At 41.7% G+C, this 27,810-nt stretch overlaps 1 protein-coding gene across 1 annotated transcript; it reads left to right on the forward strand.

The window, feature by feature from the left end:
• The first annotated feature begins 242 nt into the window (after positions 1 to 242).
• LOC115108032 (ras-related protein Rab-32-like) lies at positions 243 to 27,287 on the forward strand. Its single transcript, XM_029631912.2, has 3 exons — positions 243 to 618; positions 16,758 to 17,035; positions 26,024 to 27,287. Exons 1-3 carry the CDS (start codon positions 405 to 407, stop codon positions 26,171 to 26,173), a joined length of 642 nt encoding a protein of 213 aa, XP_029487772.1. The 5' UTR covers positions 243 to 404; the 3' UTR covers positions 26,174 to 27,287.
• The last annotated feature ends 523 nt before the right edge of the window (positions 27,288 to 27,810 follow it).

Here is a 27,810-nt window from a genome sequence, read left to right on the forward strand (position 1 = left end):
CTTTAATTCATAGGAGTTAAGGGGTACATTGAATTGACAGCCCTGCTCAATTTGAATTAATTTGGTTAAAATAGGCCCTACAATTTGTTTTAAAGTTTGGATTGCATTTGTTGTGTAGCCGTCATACACACAAAGCACCCATGGTTACCATGTAAACGCAGGAGGAGGCAAAACGTTTTAATAAACAAAATAAAAAAACTTGGACACTAGACATTTCCGGGTCCTATGACTCCGTGTCATATGATGTGTTTTTGAACAAGGGGGGAGGGAAGTAGAGCACTTTCTATTGTAGTTAGTTACCATATTTCCAAACAGCACAGAAACAGTTTCCCATTGCCTCATCCTGTGAGAGAAAAACCAGGTGTTGAATTTGAGAAAGTCACTGTCATTCGGACTTTCACACTATGGCGGGCGGATCGGTATCGGAGTGCAAGGAATACTTGTTCAAAGTCCTTGTCATCGGGGAGTTAGGTGTGGGGAAAACCAGCATCATCAAAAGATACGTCCATCAGTTATTTTCCCAACACTACAGAGCGACTATTGGGGTCGATTTTGCGCTCAAAGTTATCAACTGGGACAGCAACACGCTGGTGAGGTTACAACTATGGGATATCGCAGGTAAGATCGATGGATGCACATTTTCTACATATCAAGACTAATGAGATGCTTCAAATGGGCTTACCCTATGCTATGCATTGTTTGGTGAAAGTAGCCTGTCCACTTTCTGAAAAGTGCTCGATTGTGGTGACTGCGCAATTCTAGAGGGGAAGCTTTGAATTGCACACGTGTTTACACGATGCACAGCACATTAGTAATTATGTATATTTATTTATTTTTTACACACGTGGGCTTCATACTATGTACACAGGGGCACGTGCATATTTATGTGAAAATACCTGTTTGGTCTGTTTCCCCGGTGTTATGATCAGGGTAACCAACATAAAACAATGTAGGTAATGGGCGGGTCGCTCGATCACCCGCCCTGTGGGGAGTGAGTCTGTCGATATTCGAACGTCAGTCCATTGTCATCTCATTCCTACATCTTGAGTTACAGTTGGTTATGCCAGACCAGAAAGTCTGTCCTACTGTCTCTCAATAATAGCCTACAATCTAGTTTGTGGGATGTTTTCCAAACTAAGTCATGCTTGCCAGCACGTGGCTGGTCGGTGATGCTATTCTTTTTTATGAGCATTGTCTTTCTACTACAGCATATTGGATGACTCATTCATATTCCATTAACATCGATAGGTTTAGGCTACTACATTAATACTCTAATTTTCCATATACCCATCATGAGGTTGCTACAACCTAGCCTATGAATGAAAGTTTACAAAGTAGGTGCAAATTTGAAGAGAAATTTGAGCAATCAAGGTGACAGACCGTGACACATTCAATACAGTTGCACTCTCTTTTCTGCATCTAGCTGATCTAGGGGTGTAATCATTAGTCCAACAGTTGCAAATGAGAGTTCCTATTGGACAAATTCAGGTATGTTTATCCCGTTCAGTTTGCTTCCGTTTAAAAAAAACATTTATCAACAGAATCGGTGGAATGAATAGCCTACAGTACACCCTTGATTACACAAACACAGTTCACTTTCATAGCAGCCACATACAAACAGCATGATCATTTTGCTCCTTGCATAATTATATCTTGCATCTACGCGCTCTCACCTCTTCCCTTCGCTTGAAGACTGCAGTGCACAACATGTCAGCTGTCTGTGACCAGGCACAAAAACCTTTCCAAGCCAAACCTTCATATCATAACCGCTAACCACTACACAAGTCTACATCGTTGTCACCATATTAGCTAACGTCATAGTCAACATAGCTAATAGAACGAACGCGTTAGTAAACCCACTACAATGTTGCAGTACAGTCAGCAAGCAGATTAGCTGTTACACCGGCTGGCCCCGGTGACAATATATTAACAAAACCAAACGCTTACCTTGACTTGGAAGTGTTCCAGTGTTCGATAGCCATAGCCAGCTAGCTAACATAGCATCCCTCTCTGTTTGAGCCAAAATTTGATTGGATTTGTGTTTGCGTAGGCTAAACTAGCTAGCTGCATTCGCTAGCTACAGTTGAAATCGGAAGTTTACATACACCTTAGCCAAATGCATTTAGACTTTTCACAATTCACAATTTTTCACAATTGCTGACATTTAATCCTAGTAAAAATTCCCGGTCTTAGGTCAGTTAGGATCACCACTTTTATTTTAAGGATGTGAAATGTCAGAATAATAATAAGAGTGATATATTTCAGTTTTTATTTCTTTCATTACATTCCCAGTGGGTCAGAAGTTTACATTCCTCCTGACAGAGCTGGTGTAACTGAGTCAGGTTTGTAGGCCTCCCTGCTCGCACATGCTTTTCCAGTTCTGCCCACAAATTTTCTATAGGATTGAGGTCAGGGCTTTATGATGGCCACTCCAATACCTTGACTTTGTTGTCCTGAAGCCATTTTGCCAAAACTTTGGAAGTATGCTTGGGGTCATTGTCCATTTGGAAGATCCATTTGCGACCTATCTATAACTTCCTGACTGATGTCTTGAGATGTTGCTTCAATATATCCACATCATTTTAATGATAATGCCATCTATTTTGTGAAGTGCACCAGTCCCTCCTGCCTGCAAAGCACCCCCACAACATGATGCTGCCACCCCTGTGCTTCAGGGTTGGGATGGTGTTCTTCGGCTTGCAAGCCTCCACCTTTTCCCTCCAAACATAACAATGGTCATTATGGCCAAACAGTTCTGTTTTTGTTTCATCAGACCAGAGGACATTTCTCCAAAAAGTACGCAGTCTGGCTTTTTTATGTTGGTTTTGGAGCAGTGGCTTCTTCCTTGCTGAGCGGCCTGTCAGGTGATGTCGATATAGGACTTGTTTTACTGTGCATATAGATACTCTTTTACCTGTTTCCTCCAGCATCTTCACAAGGTCCTTTGCTGTTGTTCTGGGATTGATTTTCACACCAAAGTACGTTCATCTCCAGGAGACAACACGTCTCCTTCTTGAGCGGTATGACGGCTGCGTGGTCCCATGGTGTTTATACTTGCGTACTATTGTTTGTACAGATGAACGTGGTACCTTCAGGTGTTTGGAAATTGCTCCCAAGGATGAGCCAGACTTGTGGAGGTCTCCAATTTTTTCTGAGGTCTTGGCTGATTTCTTTTGATTTTCCCATGATGTCAAGCAAAGAGGCACTGAGTTTGAAGGTAGGCCTTGAAATACATCCACAGGTACACCTCCAATTGACTAAAATGATGTCAATTAGCCTATCAGAAGCTTCTAAAGCCATGACATAATTTTCTGGAATTTCCAAGCTGTTTAACTTCTTGCGTTGAGCCATCCCGGATCCGGGATCGTGACTACAGCCTCAAGCTCATTACCATAACGCAACGTTAACTATTCATGAAAATCGCAAATGAAATTAAATCAATATGCTAGCTCTCAATCTTAGCCTTTTGTTAACAACACTGTCATCTCAGATTTTCAAAATATGCTTCTCAACCATAGCAAAACAAGCATTTGTGTAACAGTATTGATAGCTAGCGTAGCATTTAGCGTAGCATTTAGCGTTAGCATTCAGCAGGCAACATTTTCACAAAAACCAGAAAAGCATTCAAATAAAATCATTTACCTTTGAAGAACTTCAGATGTTTTCAATGAGGAGACTCTCAGTTAGATAGCAAATGTTCAGTTTTTACAAAAAGATTATTTGTGTTGACAAATCGCTCCGTTTTCTTCATCACGTTTGGGTAAGAAAAAAAACGAAAATTAAGTCATTAAAACGCGAACTTTTTTCCAAATTAACTCCATAATATCGACAGAAACATGGCAAACGATGTTTAGAATCAATCCTCAAGGTGTTTTTCACATATCTATCGATGATAAATCCTTTGTGGCAGTTGACTTTCTCTTCTGAAGAAATGGAATGCACATGGACCTAGAGATTACGCAATAATTTCGACACAGGACACCGGGCGGACACCTGGTAAATGTAGTCTCTTATGGTCAATCTTCCAATGATATGCCTACAAATACGTCACAATGCTGCAGACACCTTGGAGAAACGACAGAAAGGGCAGGCTCATTCCTGGCGCATTCACAGCCATATAAGGAGACATTGGAACACAGCGCCTTCAGAATCTGAGGCATTTCCTGTATGAAACTTCATCTTGGTTTCGCCTGTAGCATTAGTTCTGGGGCACTCACAGATAATATCTTTGCCGTTTTGGAAACGTCAGAGTTTTTTTCTTTCCAAAGCTGTCAATTACATGCATAGTCGAGCATCTTTTCGTGACAAAATATCTTGTTTAAAATGGGAACGTTTTTTATCCATAAATTAAAAGAGCGCCCCCTATCTCGAAGAAGTTAAAGGCTCAGTCAACTAACAGGCTGACTACACCGCTCGTGTTGCAAAATAAATGTAGAAATCTACATTATTCAATTATTGCACCCACACTGCTCGCGCTCACTAACGAGCATCTGCGTTGCCAAGGGCTAAAATAGAAGTCAGTTCTATTTGTGATGCAGATCGCGCTGCAAGTCCACCCATCTCCTCATTGGTTTATAGAAGCAGGTAGCCACGTGCCATCTCATTGGTTATACCCACGTGGGTGACGAACGAGGTCAGTGGCCGTAATGCACCTAATTTGCGAAAGTTAAAGTCAAGAGAAGAAAAGCCTAGAAGGAGGAGAGATGACTAGAAATGATTTGGATGAACGTTTTATGTGTGGATTAATTGTCGGAGTAGAGGACCTTGTGCATTTCAGGTAAAATAACAACTCAATGTTTATATCCCAGGACAAATTAGCTAGCAAAAGCAAGCTAGCTAAATTGGATGAATTACCTAGCAAGTGCAAGCTAACTAGCTAAATTGCCATACATGTTTAATGCTTTTCGACCTGTCCCCAAATTAATGTAATTGGTTCAGAGTTTGTGTTGATATTTTAACCTGCGCGTCGTGATCGCGTTTGGTGTGGTAGGAAAAAATACATTTATGCATGATGGTTTGGTTTGGTTTCTGTGTTAGTGTATGTACACTTCTGACCCACTGGAATTGTGATACAGTGAATTATAAGTGAAATAATCTGTCTGTAAACAAATGTTGGAAAAATTACTTGTCATGCACACAGTAGATGTCCCAACCGACTTGCCAAAACTATAGTTTGTTAACAAGAAATTTGTGGAGTGGTTGAAAAACTAGCTTCAATGACTCCAACCTAAGTGTATGTAAACTTCCGACTTCAACTGAGTGAAAGTGAAAAGAATAAATATACTATGAAACATAGCTGGCTATCTCTCTGTTGCTTCTCCTTCATTTTGTAAGACATTAACTTGTCTTTCTCTCTCTTTGAGTCAATTATTTAGTGCTAGCTAGCTTTAGCTTATGCTGCTTCCTTGATTGGGTGGACAATGTGTCAGTTCATTCTCTCAAGAGCTCTGATGGATAGGTTGGAGGATGTCCTCCGGAAGATGTCATTATTACTTTGTTAGTCTATGGAAGGGGGAGAGAACCATGAGCCTCCTATGTTTTGTATTCTTGGCAATGTACCCATAGGAGGATGAAAACTTGCTTTCCACTATGGTTTACCCTATAGAGTGCTGTTGAGGCTACTGTAAAAAAATTTTTTGAGGCTAATCAGTTATTTAACCTCATTAGGGGGTGTGGGACAGTACCGTCCCACCTGGCCAATATCCAGTGAAATTGAAGAGCGCCAAATACAAAAACAGAAATTCTCATTATAAAAATCTATGTACCATACAGGTGTTAGACATCGGTTTAAAGATTAACTTCTTGTTAATCCAACCATGGTGTCAGATTTCAAAAAGCCTTTACGGCGAAAGCACACCAGCGATTATCTGAGAACAGCGCCCAGCAGACAAATCATTACAAACAGTACCCAGCCAAGTAGAGGAGTTACACAAGTCAGAAATAGTGATAAAATTGATCACTTACCTTTGATCTTCATATGGTGGCACTCACAAGACTCCCATTTACTCAATAAATGTTTGTTTTGTTCGATAAAGTCCATGTTTAAATCCAAAAACCTCAGTTTTGTTTGCGCGTTATGTTCAGTAATCCACAGGCTCAAACGCAGTCACAACAGGCAGACGAAAAATCCAAATAGTATCCATAAAGTTCGTAGAAATATGTCAAACGATGTCTATAATCAATCCTCCGGTTGTTTTTAGCCTAAATAATCAATAATATTTCAACCGGACAGTAACGTCATCAATATAAAAGGTAAACAAGAAAGGCGCGCTCTCGGTCTCGCGCATGAAAAAGCTTTGGGCCACTGCAGTGTCCACTCATTCAGAGTGCTCTTACTCCCTCATTTTTCAGAATACAAGCCTGAATCAATTTCAAAAGACTGTTGACATCTAGTGAAAGGCATAGGAAGTGCAATGCTTCCCGGAAAGCATTCCTTATCATTCATCACCAATATCAACGTTTTATTTAACCTCAGCCTCCTATCAGGACCACTACACAGCTCATATCACATTGTGATCAGATTTATTTTCTCATTCAAAAAATCCTGCTCTCCCTGTCCCTGACAAAAATACTGTAATGATTTCTGCTAACAGGACTCTTAATGAATGGATACATTTAGTATTGGCTTCCACTATGCGCACATGTGAGTTCTTTTATTAGGCCAAGCAGGAGTACAGGCAGTTGTATGGACACAGTTGACTCCTTATCATACCAGCTGAGAAAGAGACTACACGTTAGTCATTAGCCAGCAGTTACAGTCAGGGCCTGAGCAAGGGCTCTGTGATTTGAGTCTTAAGAGATTAAAAGGGTTGTGTTTATGTGTGTCTGTGAGGCTTCATATCCCATCATGAGGTTGTGAGATTGGGGTCTGGACATGCACGGTATAACTGTCGTGATTTGAATTTTGTGAAGTATGTTGTGACGTATGTTGAATCCACTATGAATGAGGTTGAATTTGAAGCCAGATATAGGACTAGAGAACTGCAAAACCACTCTGAAAAGCCAAGTCTGACACATTTTGGTGGCAGACAGGCAGAGACCGACAGGACACACCGTTTTCACCAAGACTGTTGAAAGATGACTGCTGATTGATGGTGTTCTCATCACACACTGGTAGTGCTGTGACAGGCCATCGCAACAACCTGCATGTCTGTCACTAGCTCTGATCGGTAACCCAGAGAGGGAGAGAGAGAGATTGGGACAGTGTTGAGATACACACCGACGTGGGTATGGTACAGTGCAGGGGAGTGGGGAGCTATAGGAGGACTTGCTCATTGTAATGGATGGAATGGAATAAATGGAACGGAGGGAAACGTGGCTTTCATATGTTGAATGTGTTTGATACCATTCATTCTATTCCAGCCATTACAATGAGCCCATCCTCCTATAACTCATCCCACCAGCCTCCTCTGGTACAGTGTCTCTCAAAGCTGTATTGCACTCTACCAGAGGAGCTGTGAAGGCAAAACACACAAACACACAGTTCCTCATTCACATTTACTGATGTCATTGCTAGAGATGATGTGAGAGAGAACACACACTCTCAGCCCCACAGGGGGATGACACACAATATACACACACCCTCCCACACACAAATACACTCATCATTCACACCTGTACACCAAGTCTGGAGACTGAGGATGACAGGGAGTCAGAGAAGAGAAGGAATAATGGAGTGAACCAGACAGAAAGTTAGAGGTGTATTGCCAAGTCATTAAGGCCAGTCTTTAAAGAGCGATTGAATGCGCCAATTTCGCATGTGTTTTTCTAATATGTGGTTCGATTTGTCACCCATGAGACACAATTACAACAGCCAATTTCACTTCCTGAAAATAATCAGAATGAATCTAAGATAAGAAATCTGTAATTAAAATGCGTTTTTGCAGGCAAGGTTTTAGTCACGCCACTTTACATCTAACTATAATGTTTTTGGTGCTGTATTTCTCAAGTAAAACAATGTGTAACGTGTTGTCTTATGCGGTGCTTGATCTGTCAGGAGGTGCCGGAACAAAAGGGAGCGTGAGAGGGGGGGTTACCTGGGGGGCTGTTAGGTACCGGAAAATCTGTATAATAAAGAATTGCATGCATATCATCACATTTCCGTAGTGGCATAGGTCAATAGAGTAGAGGTCTTACAAAAGTTGCACACATGGAGATTTTTTTTTGCAGCCTAGGGCCCGGGAAAAATGTTGCCTTTTTTATAACACATTTCATGCAATTCTGTGTCATTTTACACGACTGGAGACTTTAGCTGAATCTTTTTTAGTAACGCACAAAGTGATCAAAATGACAGGCTACTTTGACACTGACAAACAGATTCTGAGATCAATAAAAACGACCATGTCTTGAATCCATCAACAGCCTAGGCCTAGGTGTGTGGAGGCACGTATTGTAGTCTACAATATGAGGAGGAAATTATAGTCCTAAAAATGCTTTCCAGTTACATTGACTCAACCAATGATGTGAAACTCACTTACCGGCGATGCTGTTCGACTATTTGGAAGTTGATAACATATGTTGGTATTCTACAGACTGATAAGAGAATTCTCTTTTTAGCAGGAGCCATTTGCTTTCCAACCTATGTTTTCCCATGATTGTATTTGAAATATTGCAAAAGGCCGGTTTCGGCTGAATGCTGTTCACTGACAGATTTGCCGCACGTTCCTGACTGTCGGCTATGCCTTGTGATCGGGCTTAACAATCCACAGCTAGGCATTAAAAAATAAAAGCTATTGATCCTCTGTGGCTAAAATATAGGCCTACTCCTAGTGTGGTATTGTGGATTATTTCTGAACAGGCAGCGGTAATTCTATAACTTTGGCACATTTTATTTCAATTTATTAGGGATGCTGCAGAACCTCCAGCACCCGTCCCGCGGCTATGATTCTACGTCAACACATGAATTGTAACGCTGAGTTGGAGGCTCATGTCTATCAGAGCACAGAGTGGAAGAGAAATCCCAGAAAGTGAATCTCATTCTAGTTCTGTGAGAGACACAGGCATACGTTGGTCCCGAGGCTACAATGTTGCGCAAACCGTCAACTCGGGCCAGCCCAACATGAATCAATTCAAAGAGTGTCCAGCAGGTTTTCACATTACGTTTTTTGAGGGGGCAGGAGAATTACAGAGGAGGCAACTTGAGTTAAGACGCTTTTATTTGAATTTTTACAAACGGTAAAGATATTTTTTTTAATTACATGATAGGTACCATATCGTGGCAAATAGGTTCCGGAAGGAAACAGTCCAAAACTAAAAGGTGCAGGATCTGGCTCAGATTAAGCACTGGTTTTATGAAATCTGATCTGCTGGGCAGGTTGTTCTCACTGTCAGTGTGTCCTGTGGTATGATTGGAGTGCAATCACCGCAGATGTTTATCCTGTATTAGTGGGCATTGTCGAAATCAAAATCCAGTCCTCAAGTCCTGACAAACTCTTGTATTTAAATCTCACAAAACTAAGTTTTGGAAGATACTGACTTTATGACCAAATGTACCTACTTGCACATTTAGTCAATTTTGGCACTGGAATAATTGTTTTTGACTAATATCGATGTCACATATGCCGTTTTCAACGAAAAGTTGGTTCTCGAGTTCAGTTCTTTAAGCCTTTTTAATCATGCAGAATAAGTAGGTGGGCCTGTCCTCATGGCAACGATATGGACCAACCAATGTTGAGGCAATGTCGTCCTTACTCTCCCATAATGATTACCATCTCGGATGGAATGATAGTAATCAGGGCCTTGTGGAAAAATGGATGTACGTTGGAAGTCAGCGTGAGGCCTGGGCCTCGCCCGCCCCCTCTGGCCCAGAATAGCTGCGCTCATCTGGGCTTGTCTGAGCCAGGGACAGGATGATTACAACCATGGGGTGGTAGTGGAGTAAGTAAGCCAGCACCTTTTGCCAAGGATTTAGGCATCCTGAGAGAAGGGCCACCTACCTCAATGTTTCTCTAGAGGGGAAGGTAAGACAGGAAATCAATAATGGGGGAAGGGGTGAAACAGAGGAAGAGGGGGGATAGTCCCTTTTAGAGTATTTGATTATGTGGCAATGTTCATAGTCTTTGTTTTCCAGCTCCTCCTTTGCCACTCACTCTGCATGATGCAAACTTCTATTGGCCCTAGCTGTCTCGTAATGACCACCATATTTACTGTATCTCCGCCAGAGAACCGTTAGGCCAGCATTTGAATGGACTTCTGTTGAGGTTGGTTCACAGCCCCAAGCCTCTTAACAACTGACTGGTGAGACTGCCCGTGCCTCCGTTGCCGCTGCCACGGCTAGCTTGGACAGTTTCCATGGTAACCCACCCACAGCTAGCATCTCGACAGAGACCGTAGAGGAAACTCGGGTTGCTAGGGCACAGGATGATGAAGAGTTTCTCTCTTTCTCAGTGTTTCCATCTGTTCTTCCCACTTTCATAGACAACTCCCACAAGGACCATGGGGAAGAGAGATGGACACCCTAACCATTATGTATCTGTAGAAAAGATTACTTTCCCTCTCGGAATAGCAAAAGGCATTTAAAATATATTCAATGAAAGTCATTGGAACTTGGAGTAACATTGCATAAGTTTTTTGATTGTGGTCTCACAGGGTCTTAAGCAATACTTCCTATTTTATTTTGCCTGGGGTTTTATATTAATAATGTGGACAGCCAAATTGTAAATGTACTGGAATTCCCTAATGATCGTCTCTCCTCCCTGTTTGTTTTTGTAAATATTCTAGTTTTACAGACTTGGCATTCCATGACAGGCAGTGATTAGAAAACGATGTGAGAATCTCACACACAAAAACGAACCATGTTTACCAGTAAATGGCCAACCTGTCTTGACTCCTTATTGTCATTTGGGGCGGCAGGGTAGCCTAGTGGTTAGAGTATTGGACTAATAACCGAAAGAGCTGACAAGGTCGTTCTGCCCCTGAACAGGCAGTTAACCCACTGTTCCTAGGCCGTCATTGAAAATAAGAATTTGTTCTTAACTGACTTGCCTAGTTAAATAAAGGTAAAAAAATATATAAAAAAATACAGTCTCCGGCTCATCATAGTAGCCTGCACCGTGAGACACTCATACCCTTCGTCGGAATGCTAATTATAGCTTACAGAATTTCTCAACTACAGCACATGACTCGTATTTCTTCCCATAAGCTCACTGTGTTATCCTGTTCTCCCTTAACAATGTTGAATCGCTGCCTATATCGAGGATGTGCCATTGGGGGTTAGACCTTTTTTCAAGACTGCCTTGGAGGTTACAGTAGAATAGATAACAAGCCGTCTGTTGTCTAACCATTGAACCTCATCATGGCTCTAATGGCCGTAACATCTCAGCACAAACCACAATCATCACGATGCTGTACACGTGCATGTGTGTGTGTACTGGGCAAATTGATCCATTTAATCAATCTCTATGGCTATGTATACACGTCTTTTTTTTCTTCACTAATTGGTATTTTGACCATTCAAATCAGCTCTGAAAAATATCTGATGTGAAAAGATCTGATGTGTTTGGTCAAAAGACAGATTAGCGGGAAAAATATCAGAATTGAGAAAGAAGCGTTTCGACTCATTCTGTTTCCCCTCGGAAGGTGAGGGCTACTCCTACAGCATAGCGACGCTTACTTATCAATCACACACCATCTGAGTGGCACTGAATATTCAGCCCTAAGCTCACAATCTTATTTTAGGATGTCAGTGAAGAGATCAATTTCCAATGGCTTCCAATACAGTGGAGCTTTATTATGTCTACAGGTGAAATCATTGGCTAACACAACCTAATAGCCTAGCTACTTATTAGTTTCATTACCACAAGGATGCTCCTATCCAGAGTAACTCCAGAATTCATGTCATTGTCAACATAACCAGTACAAATAGCTGACATTTTGAAAATATCAGAGCACTTGTTCTGTCAATATTTGACTCCATTGACTACCCAGTTCATTCGATTCTTACTGGAAACCATTTTCCCGCAAATGTCAGCCTGAGCCTTAAGTGTTTCTGTGTGGAACCTGTTTATTGAAATCCAAGAAATATGCCTGGAGAACATTTTTAAAGTGAGGTTCTTTTTTCTGGGTTTTTATTTCTTCTAAGACTTCTTCTAATGAATCTCTGGGCACCAAAAGGCCTGGAAATGAAAGCCTTATTTCAACCGATCGTCTCTCCTTCCTACTGTGCCGTGTCCCCAGTGAGTTCACCTGGGGTTAAACAGACTAAATTTAGACCCTCAATTATGAGCAATTACTGAGCAGGTCTGTAGGCTCCTCAGTGTATTCACTCCCTCGCTGACACCCGCACTGCAACGCGCTGCTCAGTTTCCATACATGGCTGGGTGAAGTACCTATAATGAAGTAAAAATTCAGGGGGGAAAACTGCCATCACAGTTCCTGAAACTGCTCTCTGTATTCCGTGTTCAACTTGGCTGCAGTGTATACTAGGTGCTGTAATGTGAGGTGAGCTACTCCTAATTGGTTATCTTTAATTGGATGAAGTGTGCTGTAACAACATCCATTTCTGTTGTGAGGAACTGAAACCCTTTCAGTGGAAAACTGAAGTGATGGTCTAGAAGCCTGGCTGGCTGGGTGTGATCCCAGCCAGGGGTCTTCCCATTGAACCCCCGACCTAAAGATTCACCTTAGCGCCTCAGTGAACAATCACTCACTGGTTGATTGACCTCAGCAGTCTTGAAGGTTCAATAAACTCTTGTTCTGGGAATTATTTTTGGAAGATGGGGCTCCACCAGAATCTGGTTCCTCTCAAGGTTTTGTCCAGTGCTCATTACTGTAATTCAATGGACCTTTCATGGAAATGTAAAATTGTTAGGGTCAATTGTGTTGGAATTTTCCCACCAGATTGCAAGACATACAGATGAAATGCTTTAAAGCATGATATCCATTCTATTTAACTTGTCAAATAGAATTTGCAGTTTTAGTTGTATTTGAGGTAGAGGTCGACCGATTAATCGTAATGGGCGATTAATTAGGGCCGATTTCAAGTTTTCATAACAATCGGAAATCAGTATTTTTGGATGCCGATTTTTTTTTTTTCTTTTATTTATTTTTTTTTTTTTTTTTTCTTTTACACCTTTATTTAACTAGGCAAGTCAGTTAAGAACACACATTCTTATTTTCAATGACTGCCTAGGAACGATGGGTTAACTGCCTTGTTCAGGGGCAGAACAACATTTTTTCCTTGTCAGCTCGGGGATTCAATCTTGCATCCTTACAGTTAACTAGTCCAACGCTCTAACCACCTGCCTCACGAGGAGCCTGCCTGTTACGCGAATGCAGTAAGAAGCCAAGGTAAGTTGCTAGCTAGCATTAAACTTATCTTCTAAAAATACAATCAATCAATCATAATCACTAGTTATAACTACACATGGTTGATGATATTACTAGTTTATCTAGCGTGTCCTGCGTTGCATATAATCGATGCGGTGCGCATTCGCGAAAAAGGACTGTCGTTGCTCCAACATGTACCTAACCATAAACATCAATGCCTTTCTTAAAATCAATACACAGAAGTATATATTTTGAAACCTGCATATTTAGCTAAAAGAAATCCAGGTTAGCAGGCAATATTAACCAGGTGAAATTGTGTCACTTCTCTTGCGTTCATTGCACGCAGAGTCAGTGTATATGCAACAGTTTGGGCCGCCTGGCTCATTGCGAACTAATTTGCCAGAATTTTACGTAATTATGACATAACATTGAAGGTTGTGCAATGTAACAGGAATATTTAGACTTATGGATGCCACACGTTAGATAATATACGGAACGGTTCCGTATTTCACTGAAAGAATAAACGTTTTGTTTTCGAGATTATAGTTTCCGGATTCGACCATATTAATGACCTAAGGCTCGTATTTCTGTGTGTTATTATTAATAATATTAATAAGTATATTATTTGATAGAGCAGTCTGACTGAGCGGTGTTAGGCAGCAGCAGGCTCGTAAGCATTCATTCAAACAGCTCTTTCGTGCATTTTGTCAGCAGCTCTTCGCAATGCTTCAAGCATTGGGAGTGGTTGTTGCCCTTGCTCTGCATGGGTAACGCTGCTTCGAGCCCAGGGAGGAGCGAGAAGAGGGATGGAAGCTATACTGTTGCACTGGCAATACTAAAGTGCCTATAAGAACATCCAATAATCAAAGGTTAATGAAATACAAATGGTATAGAGAGAAATAGTCCTATAATAACTACAACCTAAAACTTCTTACCTGGGAATATTGAAGACTCATGTTAAAAGGAACCACCAGCTTTCATATGTTCTCATGTTCTGAGCAAGGAACTTAAATGTTAAGCTTTCTACGTTAAGCTTTCTTACATGGCACATATTGCACTTTTACTTTCTTCTCCAACACTTTGTTTTTGCATTATTTAAACCAACTTGAACATGTTTCATTATTTATTTGAGGCTAAATTGATTTTATTGATGTATTATATTAAGTTAAAATAAGTGTTCATTCAGTATTGTTGTAATTGTCATTATTCCAAATACATGTTAAAAATCATCAGATTTAATCGGTATTGGCTTTTTTTGGGGGTCCTCCAATAATTGGTGTCGGTATCGGCATTGAAAAATCATAATCGGTCGACCTCTAATTTGAGGTACACGTTGAAAGGAACAGAATGGGAGATTTTAGATAGGATTTTGATCTGCAGGCTTCAGTCGACATTGAGCATGGGTTATATGTAGTCAATAATATGAGGATGAGTGTCCTATCTTTGCGAATTCTTAATCAATGCAGCAGGCACTTGTTTGGCGGTTCAATATCAGTAACCAGGTTTCCACCCAACTTTTTTTTAATGTGAGTAAAGTACATGTTTGATAAAAAATGTCATACCTGATGGAAATTTGTCTGATGGAATTTTGTCGGTAAACATTCCAGATGTGGACAAATCAAAATACATTAGACAGTGGGATGTTTAGTTGTCGGTAAAATTAATTATGCAATAAATGGTGGTGGAAAAGCCTTTTTTTATGCAAATATTGATATAATAACCATCATATTGATATGTTCTTTAGTCTCCCACTATGACTTGGGGAAGCATGACGTTGTTATTAGGCTACAGATGAAATAAGTTACGATGAATTTCACGGGGGGGCAAAAGTGCACAGTGATGAGCTTGATGCTCCTTTTCATTTTATTTGGGGATCTTATTCAGGTGAGATGATAATTGATGCTTGGCTGCCGTTTGACATCATGTATAGATGATAGATTTTTCTATTGTGTTATCGACTGTACGTTTGTTTACGTGTAACTCTGTGTTGTTTTTGTCGCACTGCTTTGCTTTATCTTGGCCAGGTCGCAGTTGTAAATGAAAACCGTTGATTTCAAAGTTTAACAAACCGTACAACTCTATGCACAAGGACTTAACAACAATTTACACAGAACATTTTACAAAAACATATCTATTAGAATGCTGAGTTTGGTAATAGAGTTTTGGTAACATCTTCCTCAGTTTTTTGTCTCGTTTTCCAAAAACTCCACGATGTATGCAGAAAGAATGAGGGCTCAGCTATGATATGACACATCCACTTTGAAATCATCTCTTTTGGTTATTGAACTACAGTAAGTGAGTGGATTTACACCCGGTAACGGAATTTCATCATGGGTCCCTGAACTGTCCTACACAGAAAATAATATGAATGTCATTCTCTTCATGGTGATGTAACCTAAATAGGTACACAAAGGTATAAATGTACAATATCCTCCTTTGCATCTTTGGGTATTATTCTATTATTCTAATCACGGGCTATTATTCTAATGAGCTCTGACCCCAAACAAGACCAAATTTTGTTGGACCGGACCAAATCTGAACCTAGCATAGAGTTCTATGTTTCAGAAGTTTGGGCATCAAAGTACATTGTAGTATACTCAACTCTAGTGTCCTCTACTATGTACTGAACTCTACATTTACTCTGTTTTTGTACTGTAATGAACTATACTCTACTTTTCCGTGCTGTACTCTACTGTGCTGTACTGCGCTGTCCAAACTTGTGAACCCAACTGTGGTTTGTGACGACTATAATTTCCCGTTCTAGACAATTCAATTGCCGAAATTCCGTTTTTGGGATGGGGGATTCCGTTATCGATTTGGTAACAACATTTTTAGTTGATGCTGGCACCCCAGATCACAGTGGTAATTCCCCTTGCTTTGACTTCAAAGCATCACTCGAGATTTCTAGAGACACTCTAAATGATGCATTAAGACTATTAAAACGTATCTTTGACTGAGAGACTTTTGCCTTTGTGAAACACTGTTGAGAACCCTCACTCAGTTTGATATCCATGTCTAAATCATTATTGGTAAACGGGGCTAATTCTCCCCAAACTGGCACCTTTTAATGTGAGTCTGGTGAGATATTTATTGGAGTAATATCGGAGGCGGTCCTTGTTGCGGTGTGCTCACTGCCCTGGCTTATAGGACCAGTGGAATATCCTCTCACAGGTTTGCCTGTGTGAGTACGGAGGGAACAGGCCCTGCTTTGATGTCTCATTAGCAACACTCAAAGGCTTACTTGCTGTCATCCCTCTCCTATAGGCCTACTTCAATGTTTTGTACATCAAGATGTGTTGTTTTTCCTTGGACCCTGGCTGATGTGTTATTTTGGGGCAGTAGCTGAATATCTACATTGTGTCACTCATTGAGCATTTAAACCAACAGCCTTCTGTTTACTAACTCCATAAATACTACTAGACCTACAAGGTTGCATTGTGTACTGTACCATTGAGTTACTGATCACATTCCTTTCATGTTCCCCCATTCAGGCCAGGAGCGATTCGGGAACATGACACGGGTGTACTACAAGGAGGCGGTGGGGGCATTCGTGGTGTTTGACGTGACGAGGGGCTCCACTTTCGAGGCAGTGTCCAAATGGAAGCACGACTTGGATAGCAAGGTGAAACTGGCCAATGGGAGCCCTATACCCTCGGTGCTGCTTGCCAATAAGTGTGATCAGAAGAAAGAGAGCTCCAAAAACACTTCCCTCATGGACAACTTCTGTAAAGAGACTGGCTTCCTGGGCTGGTTTGAGACCTCGGCCATGGTGAGAGAGAGACAGACACACACACACACACACACACACACACATACACTAGGCCTACACCATAAGTATAACAGCGTGTTGCTGTTTTGCTATTCGCTCTCCCCTAATCATAAAGCATTAGCTACAACCACACTACAGATAATAGTATAGTTAGTGTGTGCATTAGGCTTTTGTATTCAGCTTGAACTGAAGGTAAATGTAGGTTTTTGTTTGTAAAGTTGTTTCCTAATGTTTTACAGGTTGCTTTTCAGTAAATAATAAATAAAACACAATTGTCAACAAACAATGACAAACATTTGACTCTTACTCAGCTCATTGCCCATTTTATGCCACGTGTTTAAGATGGCTGACATAGCTCAGCGTATTAAGGGTAAACCGGTGCTTTCAGGTCTAGTTGCATGGTCGATTCACCACGGCTTGCCGATTTTCTTTAAATCACGTTTCACACACACACGTTACATTCTGTTTTTCTGGTCGTTTTTTGTTGTTGCTCCACGTCAAACAGATTAATAGATTTAATGAATGGAAATCAAAACGAGGGCAGAAATAGCATGAACGGGTAATGTAATAAAAGTGTAAAGGCCTGACTTGGGGGGAGTTAAATCAGAACTTTTTTCACATTTTTTCAAAGGGGGGTGGATTTGCCCGTGCTGCAGACTGCTATATCAGTCCAATTTTTTTTTTTATTATTATTTTTTTTTTTGCCCTTTTTCTCCCCAATTTCGTGGTATCCAATTGTTGTAGTAGCTACTATCTTGTCTCATCGCTACAACTCCCGTACGGGCTCGGGAGAGACGAAGGTTGAAAGTCATGCGTCCTCCGATACACAACCCAACCAGCCGTACTGCTTCTTAACACCGCGCGCATCCAACCCGGAAGCAACAGGAGCGCCCGGCCCGCCACAGGAGTCGCTGGTGCGCGATGAGACAAGTATATCCCTACCGACCAAGCCCTCCCTAACCCGGACGACGCTAGGCCAATTGTGCGTCGCCCCACGGACCTCCCGGTCGCGGCCGGTTACGACAGAGCCTGGGACTCTGATGGCACAGCTGGCGCTGCAGTACAGCGCCCTTAACCACTGCGCCACCCGGGAGGCCTATACCGGACTATTAAAGGCCCAGTGCACTACTTCTGTTTTTTGTTTTTTTCAAAATCAGAATAATAATACAAAATATTTTTGGGTATTCAGATTTTTCAAGGGGTGCTACATCACCCTTACCTCCTGCGGCGCTGGGTCTCGTTTAGGTGGTAGTTATGTTTCATAGAGAGACGTGTGGAGACACCACAGGAATATGTATTACAATACGTATGCACTAGAGTTTACCCCATATTAGTGGACTGATCGATTGTTGGGTCGATAGGCTGTTGGTCGACCCCATCTTAATTACGTCTATAATCAATAGCCCAACTATTAAATGGCCCTGGCTTTATAAGTCATCCATATATACAGTTGAAGTCGGAAGTTTACATTCACCTTAGCCAAATACATTTCAACTCAGTTTTTCACAATTCCATTTAATCCTAGTAAAAATCCCTGTCTTAGGTCAGTTAGGATCACCACTTTATTTGAAGAATGTGAAACGTCAGAATAATAGTAGAGAGAATGATTTATTTCATATTTTATTTATTTCATCACATTCCCAGTGGGTCAGAAGTTTACATACACTCAATTAGTATTTTGTAGCATTGCCGTTAAATTGTTTAACTTGGGTCAAACATTTTGGGTAGCCTTCCACAAGCTTCCCACAATAAGTTGGGTGAATTTTGGCCAATTCCTCCTGACAGAGCTGGTGTAACTGAGTCAGGTTTGTAGGCCTCCTTGCTCACACACACTTTTTAAGTTCTGCCCACACATTTTCTATGGGAATGAGGTCAGGGCTTTGTGATGGCCACTTCAATACCTTTACTTTGTTGTCCTTAAGCCATTTTGCCACAATTTTGGAAGTATGCTTGGGGTCATTGTCTATTTGGAAGACCCATTTGTGACCAAGCTTTAACTTCCTGACTGATGTCTTGAGATGTTGCTATATATCCACATAATTGTACTTCCTCATGATGCCATCTATTTTGTGAAGTGCAACAGTCTCTCCTGCAGCAAAGCACCCCCACAACATGATGTTGCCACCCCCGTGCTTCACGGTTGGGATAGGGTTCTTCGGCTTGCAAGCCTCCCCCTTTTTCCTCCAAACATAACGATGGTCATTCTGGCCAAACAGTTCTATTTTTGTTTCATCAGACCAGAGGACATTTCTCCAAAAAGTATGATATTTGTCCCCATGTGCAGTTGCAAACCATAGTTTTTTTTTGCTGTATGACATCTGCGTGATCCCATGGTGTTTGTACTTGCATACTATTGTTTGTACAGATGAACGTGGTACCTTCAGCGTTTGGAAATTGCTCTTTCCTGAGGTCTTTGATTTTCCCATGATGTCAAGCAAAGAGGCACTGAGTTTGAAGGTAGGTCTTGAAGTACATCCACAGGTACACCTACATCTGACTCAAATGATGTCAGTTAGCCTACAGAAGCTTCTAAAGCCATGATATAATTTTCTGGAATTTTGCAAGCTGTTTAAAGGCACAGTCAACTTAGTGTATGTAAACTTCTGACCCACTGGAATTGTGATACAGTGAAATAATCTGTCTGTAAACAATTGTCGGAAAAGTACTTGTCATGCACACAGTAGATGTCCTAACTGACTTTCCAAAACTATAGTTTGTTAACAAGAAATTTGTGGAGTGGTTGAAAAACAATGTTAATGACTCCAACCTAAGTGCATGTAAACTAAACTTCCGGCTTCAACTGTGTACATATATATATATTTTTTCTTCGTTAGAACAGACTCTCTGGTACACATATTTAATAAGCACTTGCTGTGGTGCTTTCTCGCTGCAGTTGGGAGGAGAACGAGACAACGTGCACCAGTCCCACATGCACTCACTGTGTGACCATCGCACTGTTACCAATGAGTCATTTGTGTGTCTTAATTATTTAATCAAACAGTGTGCATAAAGAATCAGACAAGCTCAGTGCATATTTAGTTGATTTTTTTTAAACACGGGGTGTATCTGTCTATATATGGAAAAATAAGTTTAAACATTTGGTCGATTGGTCAAAAGAACAGGATGAATTTCGGTCGACCAATTTATTTTTAGTCTGGGAAAGTCCTAGTATGCACAAACACACACTGTGTGAGTATTGTGTGTGTGGAAATTGCTCCCGATCTATGTGTCGATGGGGCCCTGTTGTCATGAAGCTGGGGACTGTGTGTGTGTGTGCCTCAGTTCACCGTCTTTAAGTTTCTGCTTGTCACTGCAATTCTGATGCCACCTCTAGTCCCTGCGGAAATTACAGTTAGCTCTCACTTGTGATCTCCTGTAGTGTCCATGTCCACACACTAGCACCATTCACTCAATGTGTTTGGGCAGGTTGTGTTTAAACAGTTGAGAGTTTTGGTTGGATAATGGCACACTCACCCACATCTCAGTGACATCCCCGTTCCCCAGCCCATGGAAAGCTCATAGGGATACCCTTTAGAACCCCACACACTCAGTGTCCCGATCAGCTTTGAGGTTATGACGCCCACAGCGTTTCCCAGCTCTAATCCTGTGCTGTTAGACCTGTTGGTGCTTAGACATGTCCTTTGATTGATTATAGCTGAAGTGTGCCACTAGAAACCAAAGCGTGGCAGTTATCTGTGCATTGCAGAATCAAGGGATAATCCACCCTCATACATATACATTCATTACACAGTAGGCTATCGTGTGCTGAATCATGGGGCACAATCCATATAGTTGCAACACCTTGACGGTCACATATTGAAGTACTGTAGAAGGTTCCCTGTTTTGAAAACTTGATTTCATTTGACATTTTTGTGATTTAGCAGACACTCTTTTCCCGAGCGACTTGAGTGGATACATTTTCATACTGGTCCCCCTTGGGAATCAAACCCACATTGCAAGGACCATGCTCTACCAACTGAGCTACATGGGATTTCCTGTGTTATTTCTTCTAGGATAACATCATAACCTACATTGTGAGAAATACTTTATATATGTCTGTTTAGAGCCTTGAGGTGCGTGTGTGTGTGTGTTATTCTGTGGGATTGTATGCAGTGAGCACTTCTAACAGTTGAACAGAATGGCAAACATGAGCCTCCAGGGAATCTCAGGCTTCGTGAAATACAAAATGTCCCTGCTGCTGAATTCCCTTTTCTGTCATCATTTGCAGCTGTGCATACATATGTGTGTGTGAGTTCATGTGAGTGACAGGTGTGCCAGTACCCAGCATGCACCAGCACATGTTCCTGAGATAAATGACTCCATTAGAGGCTGTAACTCAGATGGTTGGCATGGAGCTGTGTGTGTGTGTGTGTGTGTGTGTGTGGGCGCAAGTACGACATGTGTGTTTTATAGACATGTCTGTTTTAATTTGTGCTGAACCACTAGGGCTGGGCAGTATACTGTATTTTACGATCTACCGATATTGATGCACGGACCAGTTTGGGTTTTTACATGACCTATATATACAGTGGAGCAAAAAAGTAGTTAGTCAGCCAGAAATTGTGCAAGTTCTCCCACTTAAAAAGATGAGAGAGGCCTGTAATTTTCATCATAGGTACACTTCAACTATGACAGACAAAATGAGAGAAAAAATCCAGAAAATCACATTGTAGGATTTTTAATGAATTTATTTGCAAATTATGTTGTAAAAATAAGTATTTGGTCAATAACAAAAGTTGATCTCAATACTTTGTTATATACCCTTTGTTGGCAATGACAGAGGTCAAACGTTTTCTGTAAGTCTTCACAAGGTTTTCACACACTGTTGCTGGTATTTTGGCCCATTCCTCCATGCAGATCTCCTCTAGAGCAGTGATGTTTTGGGGCTGTTGCTGGGCAACACGGACTTTCAACTCCCTCCAAAGATTTTCTATAGGGTTGAGATCTGGAGACTGGCTAGGCCACTCCAGGACCTTGAAATGCTTCTTACGAAGCCACTCCTTCATTGCCCGGGCGGTGTGTTTGGGATCATTGTCATGCTGAAAGACCCAGCCACGTTTCATCTTCAATGCCCTTGCTGATGGAAGGAGGTTTTCACTCAAAATCTCACGATACATGGCCCCATTCATTCTTTCCTTTACATGGATCAGTCGTCCTGGTCCCTTTGCAGAAATACAGCCCCAAAGCATGATGTTTCCACCCCCATGCTTCACAGTAGGTATGGTGTTATTTGGATGCAACTCAGTATTCTTTGTCCTCCAAACACGACGAGTTGAGTTTTTACAATTTTGGTTTCATCTGACCATATGACATTCTCCCAATCTTCTTCTGGATCATCCAAATGCTCTCTAGCAAACTTCAGACGGGCCTGGACATGTACTGGCTTAAGCAGGGGGACACGTCTGACACTGCAGGATTTGAGTTCCTGGCGGTGTAGTGTGTTACTGATGGTAGGCTTTGTTACTTTGGTCCCAGCTCTCCGCAGGTCATTCACTAGGTCCCCCCTTGTGATCATTTTGACCCCACGGGGTGAGATCTTGCGTGGAGCCACAGATCGAGGGAGATTATCAGTGGTCTTGTATGTCTTCCATTTCCTAATAATTGCTCCCACAGTTGATTTCTTCAAACCAAGCTGCTTACCTATTGCAGATTCAGTCTTCCCAGCCTGGTGCAGGTCTACAATTTTGTTTCTGCTGTCCTTTGACAGCTCTTTGGTCTTGGCCATAGTGGAGTTTGGAGTGTGACTGTTTGAGGTTGTGGACAGGTGTCTTTTATACTGATAACAAGTTCAACAGGTGCCATTAATACAGGTAATGAGTGGAGGACAGAGGAGCCTCTTAAAGAAGAAGTTACAGGTCTGTGAGAGCCAGAAATCTAGCTTTTTTGTAGGTGACCAAATACTTATTTTACACCATAATTTGCAAATAAATTCATTAAAAATCCTACAAGGTGATTTTCTGGATTTTTTTTCTCATTTTGTCTGTCATAGTTGAAGTGTACCTATGATGAAAATTACAGGCCTCTCGTCTTTTTAAGTGGGAGAACTTGCACAATTGGTGGCTGACTAAATACTTTTTTGCCCCACTGTATAACAGTATTTTAATTTTAGGTTTCTTAAATATGAGATGTGTAATGTCCATTTTAATAGTTTACTTGAGTCATCTCTCTCTCTCATGCCGCTTTCCACACAGAGCTAGCCCTGCCCCCTATCACTCCAAAAGTGCATTTGTTGCTCCTCGACCGCGAGACACTTGCGTTCAATCTGCATGCATGGTGAATGGAGCACATGCAACAATGTTGATGACAACGATGCTTTTTTCACTTTGCCCCTTAATATAAATCCACTAGTGTTCTATAATTACACTATTAGTTTCTTACATCCAACCGCTAGTTTGTCATTTCTTAGCAAGTTGGGCCTAAATTCTGCTAGCTTCTAATTGTTAGCCGGTAATCGCTAGCTAGCTAATAAATGTACTGAGTCAGAGAACGTAATGAGCTATATATCCTGATAATACCAGTGATGGTATAGACCGAAATCAGCATGTTTGTGTAACAGTATCTTGTAAATCAAAGCAAGAATATGTTAGCTACATGAAGTAGCTAAGAGAAAACGTTCAATGTATCCAAAGATTATAGGGTCCCCTAGGAAACACTTATCAAACTTTGGTTCCTACCCTGTCACAACTCCTCCCTGGCATTTTCATTCATTGTCATGTTAAGCAACACTGTATTGAAAGTGCCCACTATAATATTCTAACTATGGCATTAGAATAATTATTATTTCCATGATTCCAACAGTTCACCGAAGTGTTGTGCTCTAAATCGTGAAATCGCAATTGCAACATTTGGTTAAAAACAAGGCATAGATTGTTTGCCCATATCGTGCCGCAGGAAATGTATGAAAATGCAGAAAATTATTTAAGGTAGAATTGAACAGTATAAAACCATCAGAATGATGAAAGACTCATTGAAATTACTTAGAATGTATGCGTTTCCACCCTAGGGTCATGCACTACTCATAAAACACATTTCGATTTTTTTTTTCACCCGGCCTAATTTTTCAGATTTACTGATGAATAATGAACAAACAGCTTGGCTCTTGGGAACCGACCAGCTACACAGCAGATGTAGCAACCAGGAAAAATAGACCCAAGACAAAATAAACCACCCCACATTCATAGACACACCAGTTTTCACACTCAAAGTGAGCGAGCCAGCCAAATTTGAGTCTCGTAATCAATATAATTTTACATTTGCCCAAGATACTCACCCTTCACTTGATGCTCAGTAATGCATTGGCTACATTAGCCATCCAGGTTTAATCTAGTTGACTCATTGACATAGTGCTGTACTGCTAAACACCCATGCTAAATGTGGTCTCACGTGAGGTGTGTGTGTGGTTAGGGGCCGTCACCATGTTGAAGGGTGGCCAAGCATTCAGAAGCACACCTCAGGCTACAGTCCCTAGAGGTCACAGGTCACTTTCAATATCGACCGTTGGACAGCTCTGCGAACGCAATAGAAACCCTGCATCATTCCGTTGGGTGGAATGGGAATCCATATGTTAAGGGTGTATTATACACGGAGTGCATAAAACATTAAAAACACCTTCCTAATATTAAGTTGTAACCCCACTTTTGCCCTCAGAACAGCCTACTTTCACCAGGGCATGGACTCTACAAGGTATCGAAAGCGTTCCACATGGACGCTGGGCCATGTGGACTCCAATGTTTCCCACAGTTGTGTCTAGTTGGATGTCCTATGGGTGGTGGACCATTCTTGATAGACACGGGAAACTGTTGTGTAAAAAACCCAGCAGCGTTGCAGTTCTTAACACAAACCGGTGTGCCTGGCGCCTACTACCATACCCAATTCAAAGGCACTTAAATATTTTATCTTGCCCGTTCACACTCTGAATGCCACTCAATTGTATCAAGACTTAAAAATCCTTCTTTAACCCGTCTCCTTCCATTCATCAACACTGATTTTGAAGTTGATTTAAAAAGTGACATCATTAAGGGATGATGGCTTTCACCTGGTCAGTCTCATGGTAAGAGCAGGTGTTCATAATGTTTTGTACACTGTGTATGTAGGCCTTTCCATTCCTTGAGAGAAACACTGTCTGCTGATTTGGATTGGACTTCAATTGGATTTAGATTTCCTTATTTGTTCACACACCAGATTCCTCCCATGCCAGAAGTCTGATGTAGCCTACAGCTGTTTGCTGTGGAAGTGATGACCTCCCATCACAACACAAAGAGCAGTTTATTCTCAAATAGTATTTTAGTTGAAATCTCATCTGCATTCATAATTGGACTTTGTGTTTGATGCCATGCTCCATCATATTTGACCCTTCATTCCTGTTTGCAGCTTTGATACACTTGTGTTGTCCAGTCGTACACTCACCCTGAGTTTCACTGCTCCCAAGGTGCCCTGGCCGTTTCTCTGAAGTGTCACTTTGTGAATGTCTTAGCAGCAGTCGAGGCCTGGAGAAGACGCATTAATATTCATAACCCCTCCAAAACGAGGGATGACAGCTTTGTGCTGTGCTGCACTTGGCTGCTGAGGTGCGAAATGACAAAATGAGTGATGGCTGCTGTTTTCAAGGCCCGCTCTCTGATGCCACTCAGCTGTCTATATGAAGTAGTCTAAAGAGCTGTAGCAGAGTCATGAAAGAATATTAGCCAGGCTGCTAATGTTGGAAGCCTAGTCACAGGCCATGGCTATAGGAAAGGTCCTCTTGAGTTGACAACTGAGGATAACACAACCTCTGGTGCTTGCATAGAAGAGAGAGGTGGATGAAATACCAGTGGGTTATCTTTTTTTATAGACTATTGTTCTGTGTGACAAATGGAATGCGCCCAGACCTGTTTCACCAATGTTGCTCCTCATTAGTTAACTGCCTAAACCAATATCCTCAGCAACTGTATTCATATTGAATTGATGTGACCTTTAACCTTAAGCCTGTTGTTGTTTCACCTTTCCCAGGACAACATCAACGTGGACGAGGCAGCTCGGTTCCTGGTGGAGAACATCCTGCTGAACGACAAGGGCCTGCCATACGAGGAGAGCAACGGGGACCCCATCAAGCTCGACCAGGAGACGGTGGCTGCTGAGAGCAAGCCAGGCTGCTGCTAGCTCTGAGGACTCCTACTGCATCCACCTTTCAACCTCCTCCCACTGGAACAATCAATCAAACAAATGTATTTATAAAGCCCTTTTTACATCTGCCGATGTCACAAAGTGCTATACAGAAACCCAGCCTAAAACCCCAAACATCAAGCAATGCAGATGTAGAAGCACTGTGGCTAGAAAAAACGCCCTAGAATGGAATGAACCTAGAAAGAAACCTAGTGAGGAACCATGCTCTGAGGGGTGGCCAGTCCTCGTCTGGCCATGCCGGGGCGAGATTATAACAGGGTAGCACCTCAGGCCAGCTCACACAGAGGGCCTAGAGGTCAAGGACTGGGTCTCCTAGCCCCACCCCTACCCTATGTCCATTAACCCTGGACCGCCTCAACTCCCTTCCAAACCTTAGCCGCCGTCTTCTGTATTTACGATCACACCGGGCTGCTGTTCAGGAAGGGCGTGACCCTGAACCCCATATCCCACCCCAAGCTGTCGTTACACTGGACCCATGCGCCCTGTCCAATGACCCTGCGGAAGGGCTACTGTCCAGGGAGTGGGTCTCGTCACACCCTAGCTCACTGACAATTACGCATGCAACTGTCTTGTTTCATAATGGTGCCATGAGTTCTCTTTTTTTTCATCGTTTTTGCTGAAGGCCTGAACAAAGGTGGGACTAAGGATGTACCATAAATAAATGTGTGTTTCTATCATGATGATCTGTGGAATATCTTCCAGTGTTCTTCTAGGCAATGCTTGTCACACACGGACAACAACAAAAAATACATTTATCTTGAAAGAAAGAATAAATAGAAGGAAGGTGCCATTGGAACTCAGAGAGAAATCCCTGAGAGACTTTATGTCTCAGTAATAGTACGAAAGAGTACATCTAAGATGTTTTTTTTTTTTTTTTTTACATTTGTGTTTGATCATGTACTGTACAATTCCTGGTGTGGTACATCAGGCGGGGGAGGGAACCCTCCCACTACCCAAGCAGTTGAGAGTCCTAGGCAAGTGTAAATCATTTTTTTAAACACCGTGTGGGGTCTATTAAGTTTACGTGTGAAAATATACTTTGAAACTACTACAAAAACCCCAAAATAATAAACATTTTTAATTGATAATAGTTTGTGTTGTCTTGGCTTAATTCTTTATTAGTGACACATTTGAATTGTCTGTATTGGGTGGAATTGAAAGAATGTGTGTGTGTGTTTGTGTCACATTTTAGTCATTTAGCAGACGCGTTTATCCAGAGCAATTTACAGGAGCAATTAGGGTTAAGTGCCTTGGAGGTGATCCCTGAGGCTCAACATGTGAGGAGAAACTGAAAATGCGATCAGAGAAATGGGAATTCACATTATGAAAGGTTTCACATAATTCCTTGGGCTATTGATGTGTATCAGGCATGACCATGCTGTACCACTTAGGGGAGGCTGTGTGTGTGATAGTCATCAGACTATTCTGCTCACTGCTGCAGCTCATGCTCTCCCATGCCCCCATTATTACCGGAGAAGAAACCAACGTCACACTAGCCTCCAGGACACACACTCATGTCGACTATTGCAGCAATGTCTACTACTGCCTATTCATTTTGTCTCTACTGACTTCATTTTGACTGAAGTAAGAGGAAGTATGCCTATGCTATTTGA

The sequence above is a fragment of the Oncorhynchus nerka genome, linkage group LG24, assembly GCF_034236695.1.
Source record: "Oncorhynchus nerka isolate Pitt River linkage group LG24, Oner_Uvic_2.0, whole genome shotgun sequence".
Taxonomy (NCBI): domain Eukaryota; kingdom Metazoa; phylum Chordata; class Actinopteri; order Salmoniformes; family Salmonidae; genus Oncorhynchus; species Oncorhynchus nerka.

Coding starts and splice junctions, on each gene's coding strand:
- LOC115108032 (XM_029631912.2), top strand. CDS start 405: ATGGCGGGCGGATCGGTATCGGAGTGCAAGGAATACTTGTTCAAAGTC. Junction 619..16,757: donor ACAACTATGGGATATCGCAG/GTAAGATCGATG, acceptor TCCCCCATTCAG/GCCAGGAGCGATTCGGGAAC. Junction 17,036..26,023: donor GGTTTGAGACCTCGGCCATG/GTGAGAGAGAGA, acceptor CACCTTTCCCAG/GACAACATCAACGTGGACGA.